Genomic DNA, 21,909 nt, shown 5'->3' on the forward strand with positions numbered 1-21,909 from the left:
AATATGACTGATTGCATTAAGCACAAGACAGCATCAACAGTTAACATTACAGTAGCATAACCTGGCCTCATCTCTCAGAAGAAAACCTTCCACTCCAAATCCAGAATGTGAATGAGAGACTATCCATTGATGCTTATGGAGTACCACTTTCTTCACATATTCTTCCCAATTGCATTAATCTACAGTGAAACATTAATTGTGCCAAATAATTAAGGACTAGAACAACATTAAGCAATAAGCAAAATGAACTTATCCAGTAGATAAAATACTCAGTTGATATTTTTCACTGAATATTTCCATTTTTGTTTTGGTATTTTGCTATGGTTATAGCTTTGTAAGATTTATCATGAGTGCATCACCTCCTCCCTGGAAAGTGAAATTCTCTGCTTCATATGCAAAGATAAAGTGAGCTGCGTTGGGAATGCTCAGCAGTTTGAGATTCATCCCATGTTAAGACAAAGGGTAAAATTACTTCATACATGTCTGACCAAATCTGCAGAATCAGTCCTTTTACCTGTAGCTGTAGGGAATCCAACAACCTCTGTTTTCTCTGTGCATTGCTTTGTACCAGCCGTTTCCATCTTTGCTGGAGAGTAGCCATTCGCTCTTCAATACTACCAGGAAAAACAGTAAGCCAAATGCAGTAATTGTCATATAGGTGTCTGTGGTTATACTGTAGCCATGACTGTGATATAATTAGCATCTAGCTCAATGCATCTGTTGACAGGAGGAGGGGGTATATGGTCCTGTTCTATGACCATGCTGACTTGTCAAGAAAGCAATTTCTACTTGCCAACTGCTCTGATTTTTCTTTTATATAGCTGTATTACATTAGTGACTTGTAGTCATCCTATGTTTGACTGAACACCCAGGTTTTTCTCCTTCACAAATATTCCACCTTAACTAATAATTTTCTCTCTGCTTAAGTGCAATGAGGCTGTGAATGGTCTTCTAATGGTAGTAGTACCAGCAAGAGATCTGATTTTAAGGGTAGTTTTAGAATTTCACAGAGGAATTTTCAAGACATTATCACCTGTGATCACAAGAACATGGTCTTTTTGACCCAGGAGGTCCAATATGATCCTATATCCCTAATCCTTGTTTATACAGAAATCCCCTTACTAGATCCTAGTGGCTCTAGCATGATAAAGGATGCACAGATGACAATTAATTTTCCAAAATAACGTGAAGAAACTTCAGTGTGAGTGAGAATCAGGTCCATAAGATGATGATGACGAGTTATTTCCTTGTGAAGTGCTCTGTGACTTTTTAACAGCAAGCACTGTATTAATTCTAAGCGATACCGATAAATGAAAGAAAAATTCAGTTATGCAGGTATGTAATGAGTTTACATTAAAGAGGTCTTAGAACTGTATGTAGTTTATGATACAAAGAGAATTATTCTAGTGTTTTGACAAGTGTCACTTTTAAACTAAAGCATTTCCCTTACTTGTTCTGAAAGCACTTGTTCTGAAATCTGTATCTTTCTGGGAATTCCCTGTTTCCCTCCTCATCCAGAAAACAACAGCTTGGAGATCAACTGAATCCTGGCTCAGAGACAGTTTTCCATTTCACACCTAATCACACTTGCTGTTTTACCAAAGCTGAACATTTACTGTGGAATTCCTGTTTTATCTTGTTCACCCTTTGAACTCAAAGCAGGAAGGAGTCTGAACTCACATGTGAGATGCAAAGTGTTTGCTCTCTGTTAGCTTCACCCTATTTTCATTAAGTGTTTCAACTCGTCTCTTCAGCACCATCAGCAGTTGTTCAAATTCCTTGTGACGCTTTAGCAGGCTTCGAACAGCATCCACATGGTCCTGCATTTGAGAAAGAAAAGTTGATCAAGTTTTTCCTGATGTATGTTGTTTCTATAGCAATGAAAAAATTTTGGGCCTTACTTTCCACTTTTTCTTTCAGGCAGGACATATACCATGCATTTTGCCCATGCCTAAGGAAGTTCAGGTTTGTAAACTGGCAGCAGGTCTGTTTAGGTTTGAGCTGCATTTGTTTTCCCTGTCTCAGGTTTGTTCCAGTATTAGGGTTCCATTTTCATCTTTAAAGAAAATCTGCATTCCATAAGCTATGCCAGCAATCTGGCAGTCAGGGAAGTGCAATATGAAGGGCCATAATTAAGTAAATATTTATTCTGTTTAGTTAGCCCCAAAATCTCACACTGTTTCAGCTGAAAACATAAAAGAAGGTGAGGCACCACAACCTCCTCCTTCACTGATCTTTTGAATATTGCCTGCATTTGATTTTTCCTTTCATTTGCTTTAATGTTCTTAAAAATATTTAGTGAAAAGAAAAAGGATTCTATTTCACTGAAAAAAAGACTGGTTTTGTTTAAGCTAGAACCTTTTTTCACAGTTAACCACCAAACTGAAGACCCAGTTATGTATACAACCATCTGATACGCACAAATACAGCAATGGTCACAACACATGCTGTTTTTTCAAATGTTTCTGAGAGACAATGAGCGTAGTTCTCATTGAGATGAATAAGAACATAAAACCCAGGCCCTGAAACTGTTTTCCAAATATGCCATAACTATAAGAATGAGGAAGCTAATTTAATTAAGAAAATTGTTGTAGCTCCCTGGATGGGGAGCGGAAGAAGGAGAAAAGAAAATCAGCTGCTGCAGCACATACCCCAAGGTCATCTCCCCGGAGAAAGGCCTCATGGCTGGAGAGCGCTGCATTGATGCGATCTGCCTCCCTGTTGAACTTTTGCAATTCCAGGCCATCCTGCAGTTTTTTTTGTCGCTGCTCCCGCATCTTCTCCAACTCTTTGTTTTCCTCAGCAAGCCTCTCCATGGACTGGTGGGCCTCCCTGGTCCTACTGTTACTGGGTTGATCATGGATTACCTTGCGCCCTAGCTCTTCCAGCTGCACAAATCTTCCCAGAGTCAGAAAGAAAAGTGAGATCTCATTGCATGACAGAATCTGAATTCTCTTTCATCATAGTTCTTTGCTCCCTTGGCAATGCCCACATACTGAATGACTGCATAAGCTTTGTTTTCTTCTTTAGCTTCCCTCCCTCCTTCTCTCTCTTGCTCTTTTCCTGCCAGCCAATGGTGTGCACTACAAACTGCAAGTGGACATCTGCTCTGGGGATACATGCTGAGGTAGTAGGTGAGGAGATTTCCCTGTTTGGTTTGAAAGCCCACATTCAGGGAATGGAAAGCCCACAAAACAGGCTTTCCCATTTTCTGAACAGACAGACAGTCCCCCCATCACAGTAAATGTGCAAATGTGCAGAAGCTAACTGGATTTTGTGTTCAGCAGTCTCCTTTTCATGCTAAATTTCATAAGCATTTAAATAAATCCTCAGCATCATTTTCATACACAATTTATGTACAATAGACACATTTCACCTTTGCAATACTGTTGTAGTAACAGCCCACTGATAGAATCTCTCTACCTTTCCTTCTGAGACCCAATTTCTTTCAGCAGATCCTGATGCTCCTTCAGCAGTTGCTCTGCAGAAGTCACGTCCACACCCATTTCTTCACTTCTCAGCTGCTCCCTGATGCCTTCTGCCCACAGGAGGAGCCTGAGGCTGTCTTGCAGGAAGGACTGCTGATTTTGTGCCTGCTGCAGAACGTCCCACTTCTTTTTGGTCTCCAACTTGAGCTTTGTGAGAAGTCTCTCCATGTTTTCCACCTGCTCTGTGATAGCCCTGCTTTCTGCAGGGTTGGTGTCCTTAATCCTGCAGCAGGAAATCAAATACATTCAACTGCAGGAACAGCCTCAGGCATTTAGAGCTTGAACCAGTGCTCTTTAAAAGCCATGGATCTAGATATTTGTACTTCCGTTAAAGTCACTTAAGGCACCAAATGCTCTACACTAGTAAGAAACATTGGCATACCTGCAGAAAATGCATCCTCTCAAAAGACTCTGGTAACGTTGTAGTTCAGTGGCTCATTCCCATTGTAAATACACAGAAGACTTAAAGAAACAGAGCACTTTAAATTCAAATTTCAAATTCAAACTGCAGTGCACAATTATCTGCTATCCTTCTTCCTTTACCCTTGCTTCCTCTGATTACCCTGTTCAGGACCTAAGTGGGATCTGGTTCAGAATGTTGAAATAACTCCCATTAGCAGAGGTAAATTGTTAGTTAGAGGCACAAACAATCCTGTGGTATTCACAGATTTCTCCTGTAACAGTGAAGTCTGGAAGCAATCACTTAGCCAGTCTCCCAGGCATACTCAGCACAGATTGCTCTCCAATGGGCAAGGGAGTTCTTTACAGTGCTAGATAGAGACTTCACAAGTTTCTCATTCTCGTTATGGCTATCATTTACAACATGATCTTAGATAATTAGCAAAGAATACGGAAAAGAAAAGCAGGTTCCTTACGATTTAGCAACACTCCTCAAGTATTCAATTTTCCTCTCCATCACTAGGACCTCTCTCTCAATTGCAGACAGTTTGCGCTTGTCTGACTCCAGCCCAGCAGCTGAGTTTCCTGGTTCCAGACCCATGAGTTGAACCATCTTGTCTTGCAGGAGTACCCCTATGCTCTGACAGTCTTGAAGAAATGTCCTCACGTCAGCCACTCCAATCAGCTCTGAGCCCTTCTCCTCCTTCAGAGATTCCATGCGCTCCCACCTTGGAGAGAGATAACCCAGTTACTTGCATCTGGCCTCAGGCCCCAAACTTGCCTTCACCTAAAGCAGACAGGCTCAGTTCATAGCCGTTGTTGTACCGAGTTTTACCCATGAAGAGATTTGTTTCTGTGCCAAAATCAGAAAGCAAGGAAGGAAAGGGAAATAAACACACTATATCCTTTTTCTGTTCAAATGGCCTTGCATGTCTTGCATGGAAGATTTCATCATGACTTAAATGGGCTGAGAAGGTGAACACTAGTGTTCACCCTCAACCTCAGAGTGAATTTCACCTTAAACAAGGCAACCTGCTCAGGTGACCAGAAAACTCTGGACACAATGCAAATAAATAACAGCAGTCAAATTCAGGATCTGGCAGTGCCTTATAGGTGCAGCTGGGTGGACTATGTCTAGAGCAGGTATCAAACATACTTGGCACAGTCAGGCAGGGTTTGTTGTTCCTCTTAATATTTACAAAGGGCACCCTAGACCTGGCATCTAAGCAACCAAATCAGCTCCTTGCAGTGTGGTACAGACAGAACTCTTCTGGATCCATCACTGTCCCCTGCAAGCGAGTTCATGTTGTGCTTCTTTTAACACATGCAAATTGCTGCAGTTTAAATACCCTGACCTCAGGGCCCTGAGAGTATCCCCTGCTCCTGGAGGCCTGGCTGTGGGGGCTCAGGGCCAACCTAGAGCTAGTGCGGCTGAGGCTGCCCCCTCCCCGCTCGGGGCCTTGGGGACAAGCCGCCACAGTGATAGGGACTTTGGTTGGATCCTGGCTGCCACCACTGGCCCTGCCCTGCTCACCAGTGGGGCTGGGCCGTGGCTGGCGAGGCCCTCTTGTCCCTGTTATCCCCCCAGCTCCCGGCTCCCCCTCCCTTAGGGAGCAGCAGGCCCTCGCTGTGCCCTGACAGCGAGCTCAGGCCGCCTGGAGCCCTGAGCTGGCACTGTGGGGCCTGACACACGGCCGTGCAGGGGCCGGCCCCTGCACAGGCTTCCCAAGCTGAGTGCCATGGGCCTGCCCCAAGGTTTTCCCCCAACACCACCCCAACCCGGCCCTGGGCTCCTCAGTGACCACCCTGTCCCAGTCCTGTCTTGATCCCCCCTTAGTGCTAGCCCCCAAACTTGGCCTCTGGCTCCTGAGCAGCCCTTGGCCTGGTCCCAGGTCTCATCCCCCCATGGTGTCACCCCCCCTCTTGACAGCTGAACCCTCCACCTGGTCCCTGAGGCTCTTCAGTACCAGCCTGACCCCCTTGCCTGCTCTTGAGCCCCACAGCAACCCCCAGCAATATCTGCCTGGCCCCCCGGCAGCTGAGGACAGCCACATGGCAACCCTGCCCCATGGAGCTGCACGACCCCCTGCAGCAGCCCCACGGTGACACCCAGCCTGGCCTGAGACCCTGTAGACACCGCGCGCGCTCCCACCGCCACCTGGGGGCTTCACAACCAGGCCCCGACCTAGCCCCGTGCGAGGTGTGGGGACGCCCCTCGCTGAGAGGGGAGGCTGGCATCGAGGCCCCAGCGCGCCCCTGCCGGGGGGCTGGCCACAGGGCTCGGGGCTCAGGGCGGGCCCCGTCTCACTGGCTGTGTGGAGGGTCCCAGGTGTGCAGTGGCTGCCCATGCCCACGCCCAGCCTGCAGGAGCCGCTTTCAGCTGAGGGCCGACGGCAGGGCCTGGCCTGAGCTACCGCCCTGCCATGGCCCTGCTGATCCCGACCGGGCCCCGAGCCACGGGCTGCCTTCCTGGCCCGACCCCGTCCCCGTGGCAGTGCCTGGTGCCTGGGGCTGGAACCGCCCCCGCTGCCCTGCTCCCGCACGGGGTGGTGGGACGGGCCCTGGCGGCGAGGCCTGGCCCTGCCCCACAGGGAGCCCCTGCTGACACAGTCACGGTGCCCTGACACTTGGCACCTCACCTATCGAATATTGTATTTTACCTGTTGTCAGCCATTTATCTAGGATCGGAAGATCAAGGGGGAGGAGAGGATATAAAGAGTGGTCCTGATCAGTAAGTCAGGGCGACACTCAGCCGCAGTGGCTGTTTCTGTCGTCCTTTGCACACAGACATCCAACAGCATCCTAGGTTGGTCCTACATCTATTTTAGGAACTCATTATGTGTACCAAATCAGAGCATGGGTGGGTGCCTAACATGGAAGAGTCCGATCCATTATGCAAGGTATTCATGTAGAAAAGGGGATCTTCATCTGTCTGAACAAACAGGCTATCTCTACCTTTCCTTTCCTTCTTGTTGCATTTTTGCTAGAGCATGTGCACAAAGAGGTCACTGAGCTTTAATGAGAAAAACGGCATTTTTTACTACTTCTTGGCAACTGCAGGATTTAGAGCCTGCTGAGTAACTAATGGGAAGATTTTCTCAATCCGTGTTTGGTGAAGAGAGCTGCAACGGAACACGGTAAACTTCAATCACATGCAAAATTTCCCCTAGGAAAGACCTGTTTTTTCAAACCTTAGGCAAATTCTGGGAGTGAAAATCTATCAGACTGATATTTTCTCAGGGTAGTTTAAATCAGGCATGAAAGGTCAGTTGTCCAGTTGTCTCCATGAGACAATCTCCATTTTACCAGTAGCACCTTTACCTGTTATTGATCTCTTCCAGCCAAATTTGGATCTCAGAATATTTGCTGGGATTTCTCGCTGCATATTTACCAGCTAATTTTTCAATATCTCCCAGCTGGCCCTTCCCTGCAGCCAGTTCCGTTAAAAAGTTCTAAAATAGAAAAGATACAGGAAAGCAGAACTTGAGATTTTTCCAATTCTATGAACAAAATGCTCAATAAGCTGTCTTATTCACTCATCTTCTACTTTTGCATGTCATACACTTTGATTTCTCCACCTTACCCTCTTTGTTCATTTGCCTGTCTGCTGACACAATACAGATCTGCATGTGTAGTTCCCTCTTAACCCTTCTGACCTACTCCAGGCTTGCACAATATGTCTAGGCACATACATCTAATTCCACTGCGATGCAAGCGCACTGTAGGATTTTTTCTTCTTGTAATTTAAAGCCTCTCGAAGAAACCACAAAACAAGTCCTTTTATGCCATGATAAGTATTCAAAAAAAAAAGAGCTAAAGGGGCGTGATTACATCAGCTTCAATAAACTTGTCATAGTTTATACTAAAGGAACATCCGAGCTATATACAACCCCATAACTTGAAATGTAATTAAGAAAAAGACTCTCGAGTTCACTTGTCAGCTTCATCCATTCTTCTAAAGCCAGTGTGGTTTACAAGGTGTCACCTGTGAGCAGGGAAAAGGGGTACCTGGTATTTCTGCTGCACGACCTCCACATTGTCTGCTTGAGGTTGAAGAGTCCGAAAAATGTTCTCTTTTTCTTTCATCCATGACTGAAATTCTTCACATGAGCTACAGAAACGGTAATATCCAATCATGTCCTCCAGAGCCTTCTTTCTGTCCTGCAAAACAGATGGAAACTTAAGTATTGCTGTAATAACTATCTTGCCTTTTGTAGAAAAAGGATCCTTGCATATAAATAAACTACCACATACTGGTAATAGCTTGGCTGTTTTGCCTGAAAGAAAACATGTTATGTGAAGCTTTTAGAATACTTCTTCCCAGAGCAACAGTGGTTTAAAAGCATGAGAAAAGCCATTAGAGAGCACTCAGCCTCTGACAAACAGCGAGGTACAGTGTTGCATGCTGCTTTTACTGAAGATTTACCTCGGTAATCTTGGGGACATGTAAAAACTCTTACAAGGTATTTTTGCTGGTCTTTTGGGCTGGATTGCAGCAGGTGGGAATGAAAGGTAGTAAATGCAGAATGCAGATTACAATTCTTTTCATTTTCTCATATCATGCATGACAGCACATAGACTTAAGACAATTTTTTTTTTAGTCTGGCACAGGCTTTCAGCTGCAGCAAGCAAACATTAGAAAAAACAAGATTACACCAAAGAATCTACTCTTCAAGAAATATAAAGACTGGAAGGTAAATGGGAATTTTGCCAATACAAATTGAACAGACAGGCTCTGATGCAGGTTGACATAAAACTTCGGTGATAATCTCAGTTCTTTAAGTTTCACCCTGAACAGTAGCTACCTCTTTCAGGATTGAGACACATTACTGGAACTAAAAAAGAGAAGCTGGTGCAGCACCTTCGCATTGCTCTGGACTTGGCTATTTTGTTGAAGCACAAAAGATTGGCAGAGATACCACACCTCAGCCATGCTCTGCAGATTTTCATAAAGCGAGTCTATTTCCTCTTGGGTCTTCCAGATGTTCTCTGGAACAAAATGAACATCTTGACTGGAGCTACCAGGAAATGCAGTGTCAGATGTAGCCCAGGTTCGACTGAATGATAGCTTAGTTGTCTTCTGAGTTAAGTCACTTGGAGCTTCCATCTTCACCATCTGTAAGGCAAAATTTAACAGAATCAGCGTCTGAATATTTCTAAATTGGATAAAAATTTATGTAGAAAGAAAATTCAGACTTTCTATTTCAGACTATAACTTCTGACTTTTAAATAAAACATCTCCTGTATTAGTTTGAACCTATTTTCTTTTTAATTCTGAAATAATTAAATGAATAACTAAAAAAATTTCAGTTCTGTTTAAAGAAAAAGTTTCCTTTAGCTCAGTTTAAAATGTTTGGATTCTCTAAAAAAATCTCATTTTGTGCCCAAATCAGCTTTTTTTTTAATTTTTAAAATTGCCAACAAATTGTAGAATCCACTAGGCTCAAAGTTCTCCTTGTGATATTTTCAATACCTGAATAGTTTCAAGGCCTACTGAGCGCCCTAGGGAATAAATGCTTTTATTTGGACGTTGAGACAAACACTAACTAGGTGGGCTAAAAGTGGCCAATGAACTTCTCTGCCATTTAAAAATTTGCTTCAAATCCAATTCAAATTTTCTACTGAATTAAAAAACCAAAAAGACTCTTGTTTAGGTCATATGGAAAATTCTGTTCTGGCAAAATCAAAATATTTTGCATTATTCAGAAACATTTCATAGGGTCTAATATAAAATTAAAAAACAATCCCAGCCAAAGTAATTTTAAAACATAAAATATTCTGTTCTGAAATGTATTGCTTTAAACTTAACAAGGTTTTTTTTCAATCTATTTTACAAATGAAAAATTTGTTGAAATGGCTGCCTTACTGAAAAAGGTTTAGACAACATCAGAACACCCTTTTCCAGTTGAAAAAGTATTCTGTGGGAAATTTCTAGCCAGCTGTAATAGTTACAAAACAAAGGAAGAAAATATGACAGAACCCCTCATCTACTTACTGCAGCTGGTGCTTGCTCTGCCGCAATGTCAGCCTGCTCTTTCAGGCGTCTCATCTCCGAGGAGTAGGCTGCAATCTCTTTCTCCAGACGCAAGTGCCGATGCAACAGCACTTCGGCACTGGATTCATCTTTTCCATAGTCCTTGCTGGCCAGAAGGGGTTGTATCTCTCGCAGCCATGAATTTGCTTCATCAATGTCAGCAAAGTACTGAAGGGAACACAGGAGAAGAAAACACTGGGTTTCATCCTGGAACTTTCATACCAACCTCCTTCCTCTTTTGAAAATCGTCCTCAGCAAGGCAGAAATTCCATTAGAACTGTAGCTATGAGGTTACTTTCAGATGTTGTGTAAGCTATGAATACGGTAGCTCTAGAGCTCTAAATCCTTGATATATTTCATGATAAGCCACAGAATCACTGTGCACAAATTAGTTTCAAGCATTGCCCTCTACAACTCTTTGAAAATACCTAAGTAACTAAACCTTTATGCTGCTCAATAGCAGCTATAAAAGGAACTGGCAACATAAAATATTTCACAGGAGACACTGTGCAATTTCAACAACAGCTATTTTCTAAAGGTTCGAAAGACTAACCTCACAATGAACAACGAATTCAGAGTCTACAATATAAACTTTCTTCTTTTTTCCATGAATTGCGTCTACCTGGCTATGATTGTAAAAAAACAAAACAAAACAAACAAGATATTGTGATACAGAAAAAAAGCATAACACCCCCCCCCAATAATAGTGAAAGGAAAAGAAAGAAGAATATAAAACAACATCATAATGATGTTATGAGGCTGAGCAAAAAAAGTAGGAAAGAGGCGATTATAAGAATACCTGAGATACTGATATATAATTTCTGAATGCTGATTTTATAGGAGCTCTTTGTCTGCAGCTGTGTGAACGTTTGTATGTGCAAGAGAGCTGTGCAGATCACCATGGCAGGGTCAAGTGTTTCCCAGGCTTTGGGAAATTCATGATCCAGATCCAAGCCTTATGGCATGTTTGTTTTGCTGGGTTTTTTAACGTTAGAAAAGTGTCGCACAGCTACCCAGATCTCACCCTCAGAAAAGACTGTGCATCAGCAGTGTTATGTGAGCTACTTCCAATAGCATTTTTAACTGAGAACAACCACCAGCTGAGGTACTCTGCTAGGCACAAACCACTCCTCTCCACTGCCTGCCTGGCTTGCAGGAGGGATGAGCCTGAACCACTGGCAATCTCTTTTCGAAGCCTGAAGATTTCCTCCCCCATTGCCCTGCCTGCAGGAGCACAGGGCAGAACTGAACCGTGTTTGTGTCCCCACTACCACACACCACAGTAAAGCCCCGCTGACCTGTTTGATGAGAGCTGCTGCCTGCAGACGGCTTTTGCGATCAGCCACTTCATCCTGGAGCTGCCGCCACAACTTTTGGAGGTTGTCCGTCTGCCTCAGGATGTCCTCCTTGTGCGCATGGTTCTTCTGGCTCAGCTCCCAGCCCCTCCTCATTACGTCTGCACAAACTGCCCTGTGGGAGTTGCACTCCACTTCGAGAGCCTAGCAGAGGGATGGGAGATGCACGAGCACAAGTCACTCACTCACCACCAGCTGAGAGCAAAGTGGGGGTCTTATTGTCAGCTACTATAACACAGACTGTTCTAAGAGCCCTCTGCCTTATCTGTGCCTGGGACTCTTCCCCGAGCCATGAGACAACTCCCTTCCCCACCCAAGTTACTGTCCTACTTGTTGCCTTTGACATGGTCTGCTGCTCTGAGGGAGATATTTGTTTGTTCACCAATCCAGCTGCTGTACAGCTTCTGGAAGTAGCATACACAAATAGATGCACACGCATGCATATTCAGATTACAGAAGGGGCTCTTGTTTCAGTTTCATCACTGGATTCTCAACACCACAAGTCTCTTTGCTTGTTTACAATGATCCTTTGCCATAAAAAAAGCAGTAGTTTGCATAGCTAGACTTTTGACGCTAACCCACAGCAAGCTCTTAGGGAAAGCTGTAACAGGTTTCTAGGCATCTCACACGATACCATCCATGGGGCTCCCATCCTGCCTGCTATTATTAGTGACCAGTCTTTTTTTCACCATCTCTTTCTTTCCCAACAGTCTGCCATCTCTCTTGCCCAGGGAAGATGAATGGGAAAAACAAAAACTACAGCCTTTTCCCCTCCATCCACCAACGTAAGCTAGTATGTAGCCCATTGATCTTCAATTCAGGCCACATTTCCAGTCCAGTATCAAATATATGACTTCCCTGCCCTTTCATTCCCCTCCTGGGAAAAATCCCCATCCTACACTTTTTTTTTAGAGTTCCAGGCACTGGTCATGACACTTGAGATAGAGTGGTGTGAGAGCTCTTATAAGTGCTGTACTGACTAAACTAAAGGACACAGATGTTCTAAAGTCTTGCTATAATGCAAAGAAAAGACCACCAGCAAAATAAGATACCTTGTGCTTCTGAATAGAGGCTGTAATCTGGCTGACATCTTTCCCTAATGTTGTTGTTCTTGCTAGCTTCCATTTCTCAGAGATCCATAATTCTTCCTCCTTGCAGTCACGAAAGAATTCAAAAAGCTTCAAGGCCTCCTGTAGCTGAGATTTTCTGAAACAAAGAAAGAAACAGTATATCACAGCCAGAATTGAGATCCCATGGGGACAATGGTACAGAATTTCTTAATCAAAGAGCTTCAGAATTTAGAAAATCCAAATTTTGAATGCCTGTAACTCTTTGTCATAGCTTAATTTATCCATACAAGAAAACCAGCAAACCAAAATTAAATTTCCCACTTCTGCTAGGAAGTCAACCATATGCTATGCAGACTACACATTCAGCAAGTAAGAATAAATGCTGAAAATGAAAACAAGGCAACCAAAATTAAATTTCCCATTTCCTCTTAAGGCAATGAAAATTACATTTCCTGCTTCCTCTAGGAGATGTGAAGTCAACCAACATGCTATCCAGACTACATATTTGGCAAGTCAAAATACATGCTGAGAATGAAACTATTCTTCAGCTATGAGCGCTAGTGAACCCTTCCAGTCAGCTGTAATAAAGACACTCAATTTGCTTGTGTAGTGCCTTTCTAAATGGGGAAAGGAGAAATTCTAAATGCTAGGACCTTTGTGTCCTCTGATTTAAAAGGCATTGCTCCATCATCCTAATCAGCAAGAAAAGAGCCATAAGCACAGCCCTACCGTGTCTTGCTCAGAGCTACAAGGTTCTGATACAGCTGACGAAGCATCTGAACTTTCGCATAAAGCACTTCTGGTTTGACTGTGCTGTCCTTGCTGATTTCTGCTGTCCTTTGGGTGATATATGCCAATCTATCATCATAGGAAGAGATCTGCGAGTCAACCAGGTCATGCTTCTGCAGCAAATCTACTACTTCCAAGAGCTGCTTCCCACAGTCCTGGGAATTCACTAGTGCCTGCAAAGTGAGAAAGAAATGGTGTTGGCAGAAGGTGTCATCTAAGGGCCCAGTACAAAGAAATCACATAAAAGGTTCCTGTTGACTTTGATAGCTTTTAAATGTAAAAGACTGGTTTCAACTATGTAAAGACTGTATCTGCCTAATTAGAGGAATCATACTTTTCTTTCAGTTTCACAAGATAGTGCCAACAATCTTGAGTTTCTATCTACTACACTGGAAGCAATGATCTCTTCAAACAAGCCTCTTTTTTCACATCTAAGTTATTCTATTGATTAAGCACTCAAAGTCTCAGCATTCTTGGGTCCAAGGAATAGGCCTTTCCTATACATCCGATCATAATCAGCTAGATTCACAGTCTTTATCTGGAGAATTCTATGACATCCCATTTCGTGATATGCTTTGACTACACATTTTTTCTTTGATGAACTTACTTGTCTTTGCTATCTAAATAATAAAATAATAAATAACAAAATTAGTATTTTATTTGGGCCTGACAAAGATACTGCATGCTTGAGAGTTTGTTCTCTTTCTAATTGTATCAATTATTCTAATGTAGGATATTATCTTTACTTATAAATCTTTCTTCTCTCATATCAGGCTATCATGGTTCCAACAGCATTACCATTAGTTGCTCTTGGCTGACAAAACACTAGGACAGACAGATTCATATCTTATAGGTATCACTTATCCTTAATTTAATCTTTATTTTACTACATATTATGAACTTACAGTGCACTCCTAGTAATACCATATCGGGTTCTGGTTACAGAGCGCCCTGTAATGAAGCCTGTTTTTTCTAATGTAGGTACCTGGAATGATGAACTGAAATGTACTGTTAGGCACTGAAGTAAAAAATCATGATTTTTTTCTAAAGCTGATAGACTCATCTGTTCACACCAGGCAGCGAGCACTCTAGATCATACTAGTCCCTGAAATATGGGTGCTTTTTTAGTGATGCACATTGATAACAGTGTGAGCTGTGTGCTGGCAGAGAGGGCTTGGTACCTGCAACTCTTTCAGCTCCTCCGTAATGGCATCAATATCCCTCAGGAGGCCCAGAATTTCCTGCATTGCACCCAGAGAGTGTTGTCGTCTCTGCAGCTGATCCAGAAGATCCTGCCACTGTTTTGAAATGCTGTCTTGCCTGTGTGGGAAGAGAGAGAAAGGACCCACTTGTAACAAAGACTTCATGCTTTGGGCAGCATGGGAAAAGAGTCCCAGTGCTCACTGTTTTAGAGGAGCTAAATGAACACATACAACTCTTGCCAGTGGGGCAGGAGGATAGGCCAGGATCACAGGATAGGTCACAGCAATGCTGTTATTTAATTAGTGTGGAGATAGGGAGGAATTTTGACTAGCATATCAATTGTCAATGAATTTTTATTTTAGAGATAGTTTTCTATGGATCCTCACACTTGACATCTTGTATTGCTTTTGTCTGATACAGTGGAGAGGCTTGGAAAAAAGATGGGGTCTTCAAATCACAACCTGACCTCGTAAAGGAAATTGGGTTACTCTTTTATAATTATTTCTCTCAGTTTTCCCACATGCTTCTGAATTTGTCTGAACTTAGAAAAGCATTGAAATACCACAATAAAAATTATTCATGTGGCTTTTTTAGCCAGTCCCAAATAAGAATATACTGATAATCACAGAAGTCACAATTTTTCAAGATTTGCTCCAAACAGGTGACACTGGAAGACTTTGTGCCTGAACTGATCTGCACTTCCCAAACTATTGACTGGAAAGGAAATGTGTTGATTTGGAAAAAAATGTATCCATCTAAGCATTTTTCATGGAGAATAGGATTTTTGGCAGAGCACATATTTTCATACAAACATGAAAATATCTCAAAACTATTTTTCACCGGAAATCAGCCTGAGTTTTGGATCATTCAAGAAAAAAATAAAATTTTAAAGAAAATGAAACATTTATATGCTGAAACTGTTCAGTAGAAGAAATTCTGGCCAGTTCTACTCATGAGGGCAGAGGTAAATAGCTACGATTCTACTTCTTCCTCCACTCCACTGAATATCAGGACTAACTTTAACCTCCACCACTACACAGTACCACGACTGTCACTCACTTCTTCTTGATTTGGTCCTTGCCATGATAGTTCTCCTGGCTGATGACTGCTGCCATTTCAGCCAAATTTGTGAAGCGTTCCCTCCTGGGGAATACATCTGCCGCAATGGCTTCCAGCTTCTTACTGGCAGCCTCCATCCTGTCTGCGCTCTCCAGCCAGAAGTCCTGATTCCCAATCACTTTCTTCATGTCATCCAAGTAGGATTCACGCAGGGCTGCCTTCTTCAGGAACCTCTGAACTAGCTGCTCCAGCCTCTCTAGCCTCAACATCTCCTTCTGTAGTGCTTTTCCCCGGTTGTGCTCTGCCTTTTCCAGGATAATCCAGTGCTTTTCCACATCCTGCAGTGTCTTCCCTTCAGGGGGTAGGTATGGCCATTGATTGTTGGCTCTCTGCTTGGTCCTGATGTTGAAGAGATGAGCTTCAATCATACCTTTCTCTTGGTATTTGGGGGGCTTCTCTGCAGTGCGGAAGGTCTTGAAGTTGGCCATGAGCAGCCACATTTCCTGAAGAGTGTTGGGAAAATGACGATCATCCAGTTCCATCACCTTCTGTTTCATCCATTTCAGAAGATCAGAGACCATCTGCTCATACTGAAGCTTCAAGTCATCTATCTCCTTCAGGAAGGACATGATCTGTAATGGGAATATGGAGTTACAAGCCACATAATAAGCAGAATGGAATAAAGTGGGTGAACAGAATGTAACATCCTCATAAACCAAGTTTAGGATCCCAATGACCTGCAATATATGTCAGGAAAGTTGTATTTAACAAGCGGGTTGACACAGTCATCACATTTTTTTTTAATCAGTGTGATGATGGCTGTCACATTTGAGGCTAGGTGAAATCCTAGAATGATATTCCATAAAACACAGTAAAATAAATGTTATTTAATGTCTCATTTCATTTTTATTTAAGAAAGGTTAATTTTGGAATTAAACAGGGGGAAATACTGGCAGCATGTGTGTGGAGACTGTCGACAGTTCCTGTGTGGGCTGACCAGAAAGCAAGAATCCCAAACTGAGGATTCAGAATCTATGTTTCATAGTGCAGAAAAACTAAGATTTTTTTCCATTCTCTTTCATGAAAAGAAAAGAAAAGGAAACAGTCCCATCCTGTCTGCTAATATGCAATTACCCTCTTTTAGCTTCACTGCCTTAAGCTGCAGGAGAGCATCTGACAAGTTCCTCCTTCGCCTGAGTCACATCCTGGCTCTCTCACAACCCTACTGCAGACTGTTGTCAAGCAGCCCCTTCTCAATCTCTTCTGTTGGAGCTGTTTCATTTTATGTAAATTATGAGAGAAAGAGAATGCATCATAAACAAACAGGGGTTTGGTAAGGATGTTAACTGTGACTCAATACTGATTTTCCAAGTCCAGGACATTTATCTGTTTCATTTGTGGTCAGACCTGCATTTATGTGAACTTCAAGTAAATACTGTTCCTGGAGCAAATATTTAGAATGAAATTTATAATGAAATAAAAAGTGTTAGAATGAAACCATCCCTTCTCTCCATTTTACATATTTTTCCATCTTTGTCTTTTTATATTTTTTCTCACCCTAACTCAGTGGCCCTCATTCTGAATCACTCTCCTGCAGACATCAGAGTTAATGCTGAACAACATTGTCTGCCTCTAGCACTCCTCAGAGCCTGTCTGCTCCAGGCAGGCAGATTAGTAGTGGAGATGGCATGCTGAGCAAAGACCCAGGCCCTGCAAGCTGTATTCTGCTTTTATCTATCAGAAAGTGCACTTGGCAATGAGTAAATGTCACCGTGCTGAAAGGGGAGTAAAACAGCACCACCCTTTAGTGTAGGAAAAGCAGCCCATGGCATCAGAGCTCCCTTCTGTATTTTCTGCCATCATACCCAGTTCTCGCTGAAAGATCCTAGTAAGTGCACGGCCACTTTGTGTGGCTGGGGGAAGGGAGATTTACCTCCCTGGACCTGTTCTCTCTGCCGTCCTGGTCACCCACTTACCCTCAACACAAACGCTTCCTTGACACATTCAGGCTTCACTCCCCAATCCTATTAGTAAGTTCAGAGTTGCCTATCTGAGGGCACTAAGGACATGAAGAGATTAACATCTGTCTCATTCTCCTTCTGTATGTTTGTGAGTGCAAGAAATGCAAGAGGAGAGGAGAGCAATGTTAGGGACAGGGTAAAAATGTCAAAGAAGACAAACCAAGAAAAAGAAGCAGGTAAGTGGAGATAGAGAGAGAGAGAGAGAGAAGAAAGAATAAATATGCCTATACAAAGAGGAAAAATCTGTGGAGTGCAACAACAACAACAAAAAAGGTGTGAGAAATATTCTTTCCATTTTTGACCAACATACAAAGATGTACTCTATCTGATCCTTAGAGTTCCCCTAATACATGTCTGGTGACTCTAGAAAAGCTTAATATAATGCAGGGGGTTCTAAAATGTGTTCCTCTGTTCTGAAATCAGTTCCTGAGATATTTCTAAGATATTCTATTTCAGGTATAAGGAATAACCCTCAAACTCTCAGAAGAAATTCTGCTAGTGCCCCCTGAGCGATGAAGAATGAAATTCAGGCAAAATGGAAAAGAAAATCTTTCTTCTGAGAGAACTGAAATAATGTCTCCAGGTTAAAACTCAGAGCCTTGGGTGGACTCCAGTCAAAACCTACTGTCCACTCTCCTCATTTATGCCCAATCTTTGTTTAACTAAACTCCAGTTCCTGCTCTCATCTAACACTTCTCTTCAGAGAACATCACTGCTACCAATATATGACCCAGGATCATCTTGTTCTTGTTCCAAACTACTTAGCTGAGCAAACCCTGCTTTGAAGAAGCTTTTCACCTTGTCACCACCAGGGAAGTCCTGGTTTTGATTTTTATGCCTCCTACTCAGCAAGGTATTCCCACCCCCCACAACAGCACAGCCTGTTCTTCGAATGCAGACAATCATGCAGCCCCCATCCTGGGCATGCAGATTTTTTGTGGGCTGTTTGTCTTGTATTTTTGACAAAAACAGAATGGATTATTTTGAAGGTAGAAAAGAAATTGTCTCTAAGGAAAGTAGTCCTCAGTGGAACAACCACAATATTTTGGTTAGAACTACTCAAAATTCTTTCAGTTTTTCATTAAAAGGATGTAAGTAATTTTAATACAAATCATAATCATGTGAATCATATGAAAACTGAATAAAATTAATTAACGAATCTTTTTTCTCTTCCATTTGGTTTTCTAGGAGTTTTCCCCCTTCTTTTACACTCTTCCACTTTTCATGCTCTTGTTTGCATTTTATACCTGATTACGGAGTTAGAAAGAAAGGATGAGGATTTTTACAGGAAATAAAAATTCAGAGTAGTCTCATAGAATAAGAGATAATCTTTCCTGTTAAATCAGAAAATTGTTGACTAGCTCTGCTTTTACCTAGCTGTAATCCTCCCAAGATTGATGAGATCTGTATGCTTCAAGCTGCCTTGAAGCACATCAGCTCTCAGAGAAACTGTGAGGTCAAAAAGGGATCCATTTCCAGTGAGATAAATGCAAACTTTTAGAGATCAGAGAGTCTGCAGTTACTTCTCAAGATTCAAGTGACAATAAAAAATCTCTGAAATGACTGCCATTTAATTCAGGTCAAATGATCTTGAAGCTGAGCTTGCACTAATAAACATCTCCAAAACAAATTTAACTTTATGCAAGTGAAAAGCATAAACAGAGATAGAAATAAGAGGTAACTTTTAAAGATAGCGATGCCCTTACTTTGGCAAGTCGCTTTTGGATTGTCTGGCCTTGTTTCAGTCTGGAAAAGTAGTGGTAATAGAGTGACACATAGGTCATGATGGATCTCTCATCTGGGTGGGGTACTGCCACGTCCTCAGCATCCAGCAGTTTACTGATTCCTAGCTCTTTCTCTGCAACATTGAAGGCGTTGTTCAGGTTCTTGATGGGCTGGTCCTGCCGCAGGGAGCTGTAGTGGATAAGATCAGGCCTGGACAAGGAGAAGAATAGGGGGTGGAGGGGAAAAGAGATTTATATTAAGTTCTTTGAGATGATAAAACATAAACTGTTTATTAGAATAGAATAAGAAATGCAACACAAACTCTGAAATTACTCTGTCTGAGCTTCATCTGAGAGCATCAAACCTCACTTACACTGGAGGAAGAAAAACCCCCTTATGAAGTTGAAGTACCACCACTCCCCAGCAGGTCTCTGCACTTTGTCTCCACTGGCTTATGAAAACCAAAGCATATTAGTGAAGCAATTCTGAGAAGGCAGCTCACTCCCAGCTGGAGAAGCTACAGGCTCCCCCCATCCTGCCAGAAGATGGAGCAGAATTGTTAGTGGGAAAAGAATTGTTCAAGGCTCTCACAGGTGGCTTTTCTCTCCTGCCTTGGGCTGTTTTCCCCACATGTTTCCTGAGGGGCAGAGAAGGGAGGAAAAAAAGACACTGAGAGGTTGTTTACTCTGTTAAAATTGAATCGAAAAGTGTGAATGCTCACGAAGCTCCTACAATAAGACCCATCTCTGAAAAAATCAATAACTTTTGTAAAAGTGCAACTGGAACATGATCAGGGAGGCTAAGACCAAATAAGAACTTGGCAGCATTGTTTAGATGTGTGATATTCCCTTGGAAATTCCATTTTACTTCCAACAAAAGGAACTGCCAAGCAGGAAGCCTTTGGTCCTTCTTCAGAGAGTTTTCAGTGAGAAAGAGCAAAGAGACAATTTTACAATATCTTGACAAATACAGGTAACTTGGACCATGGAACAACTTGTGCCAGACCTGGAGACAGCAATGAGCAACTGCTCCTGAAATGATCTGAACTGATCCATCAGCTCTTACCTGTGAGCATGAATGATTGCATTGAAGGCCAGCCCATCACTCCAGCTTTTGGAGAAGTCCTTCACATTCACATTGGAATAGCTGGCAGTTTTATGCTGACACCAGATTAGTAAGGCTTCATTGGCAAATAGAAAATCAGCTCTGCCTCCAAATTCTTCCTGTGAAGAAGGCAAAGAAGAGAAAAATCAGGGCAGACAGCATATGTAAGTAGCATCAGTGAGTTTACGCTTATGTTCCCCAAAAAACTCTCTTTGTTTTACTTTTGTTCTGCTTCCAAATCCCCTCTAGCAGTCATAACAGCCTTATCATACTTATTGGCCAGATCTACCATGAAGGTAGAATGATTTAACATGAATGTAGAAGGTTTCTGTGAAAGTTAATTGAATGAACTCCTAAATTATAATTTGAAATGAAGGTGTTAAAAAGTTTCTAAACTTTTATTTTTTGCAAGATTTGTAGAAACCAAGTGAAAAGCAGGAGAGACATAAAGCTCAGCTCAGTTTGTTTCCTTAGCTGCAGTCTAGAACTCAGAAACAAAATATAATATATTGATATCTAACGTTAGAAATTACTAACTTTGATTTTGCAGTATCTTCACAGGATCTTACCTCTCAGGTACTTAGAGTACACGTTAAATAAGGGTTATAAAATTAACTTTTCTTAAAAATGAAAAACTTTTCTTTGGCAAAAGAACAAATGGTCAGCACGTAGTTCAAATATGGAGAGAGTTTTCCTCAAAAAAAAAATTCTTTCTAGAGTCAAAGCCAGTAGAAAGTTAGCGGACGGGAGTAAGGAACATGAATATTCTGTATATCTACAAGCTATTGTTTTCTCTGTCTTTGAGAAACTCTAAAATGGATTCAATTCCTTTTAGAAATTCCTGGCTAATTAAAGTCAAACGAGTTAGATAGTTGCATGCAGTTGCTAGGAAACATGCAAATCACTGGGTAACATTACAAGATCTACATGATCAAAATGGTCAAGAAACATCATCAGAATGGTCCTTTCTTGCTGTTTTACCTTATCAAGTTTGATAGATGAAATCTGAAATCGGAGTATAATGATCCAGATAAGTCCCAGGATTAAGGTTTTGTCACCATCTACAATATTCTCAGGCCCAATCACTTTTACTTGTACCTGCTAATAAACCAACATCTGTTCAGCATCAAACAATTCACATCCAGTTCTCTGAAGGAAACATCTGTGTAGCAAACTGTGTGTGAAGAGAATGTTTAGGCTATTTTCTTAAGGAAACAGGTTTTATGTGATCTCTTCATTTGTCCATAGACTTGTCAGCTCCCATGTTCACTCCCCTCAAGCTGCCATGTGCACCAAAGCTGAGTCTCAGCAAAAGCCTGGCAAAGGGATGGCAGTCTCACAGACAAAGTTCCTACAAGGGTTTTGAAAACTGGTGGTTAAGGAAAGAAGAGAACCATGATTTGGTGCCCCGTTCCTGCAAGGGAATGGCTGCAGGGCAAGCTCAGAGACCCTCTGTCTGTCTGACCTCCCTCCAGCTAGTCAGCACATAGCTCGTGGCTCACCAAACAGCACAAGCTCCCTACAAAACAAGCCACGGCTTCCTCTGCTATTGCTCAAGCAGCAGGCAGGGCTGCAGGTCATGCCAGCAAGGTGGTATCTCTTCAGATAGTCTGTGAACACCCTGTTGACTCCCGCTGTCTGCATGTTCACCTTCATGGAGTT

The 21,909-nt window shown here is 42.3% G+C and overlaps 1 protein-coding gene across 1 annotated transcript in view; it reads right to left on the reverse strand.

Annotated features, from left to right (window-relative positions):
- The window catches only part of SPTBN5 (spectrin beta, non-erythrocytic 5), a 100,497-nt gene that overhangs the window by 74,795 nt on the left and 3,793 nt on the right, over positions 1-21,909 (reverse strand). The window contains 17 exon segments of the mRNA XM_013959456.2: positions 515-614; positions 1,681-1,820; positions 2,652-2,898; positions 3,424-3,711; positions 4,364-4,615; positions 7,209-7,339; positions 7,896-8,048; positions 8,812-9,003; positions 9,883-10,089; positions 11,220-11,420; positions 12,329-12,482; positions 13,076-13,308; positions 14,317-14,455; positions 15,398-16,029; positions 19,125-19,353; positions 20,209-20,366; positions 21,229-21,348. Coding sequence (XP_013814910.2) covers positions 515-614; positions 1,681-1,820; positions 2,652-2,898; positions 3,424-3,711; positions 4,364-4,615; positions 7,209-7,339; positions 7,896-8,048; positions 8,812-9,003; positions 9,883-10,089; positions 11,220-11,420; positions 12,329-12,482; positions 13,076-13,308; positions 14,317-14,455; positions 15,398-16,029; positions 19,125-19,353; positions 20,209-20,366; positions 21,229-21,348 — 3,576 coding nt within the window.

The sequence above is a fragment of the Apteryx mantelli genome, chromosome 4, assembly GCF_036417845.1.
Source record: "Apteryx mantelli isolate bAptMan1 chromosome 4, bAptMan1.hap1, whole genome shotgun sequence".
NCBI lineage: Eukaryota > Metazoa > Chordata > Aves > Apterygiformes > Apterygidae > Apteryx > Apteryx mantelli.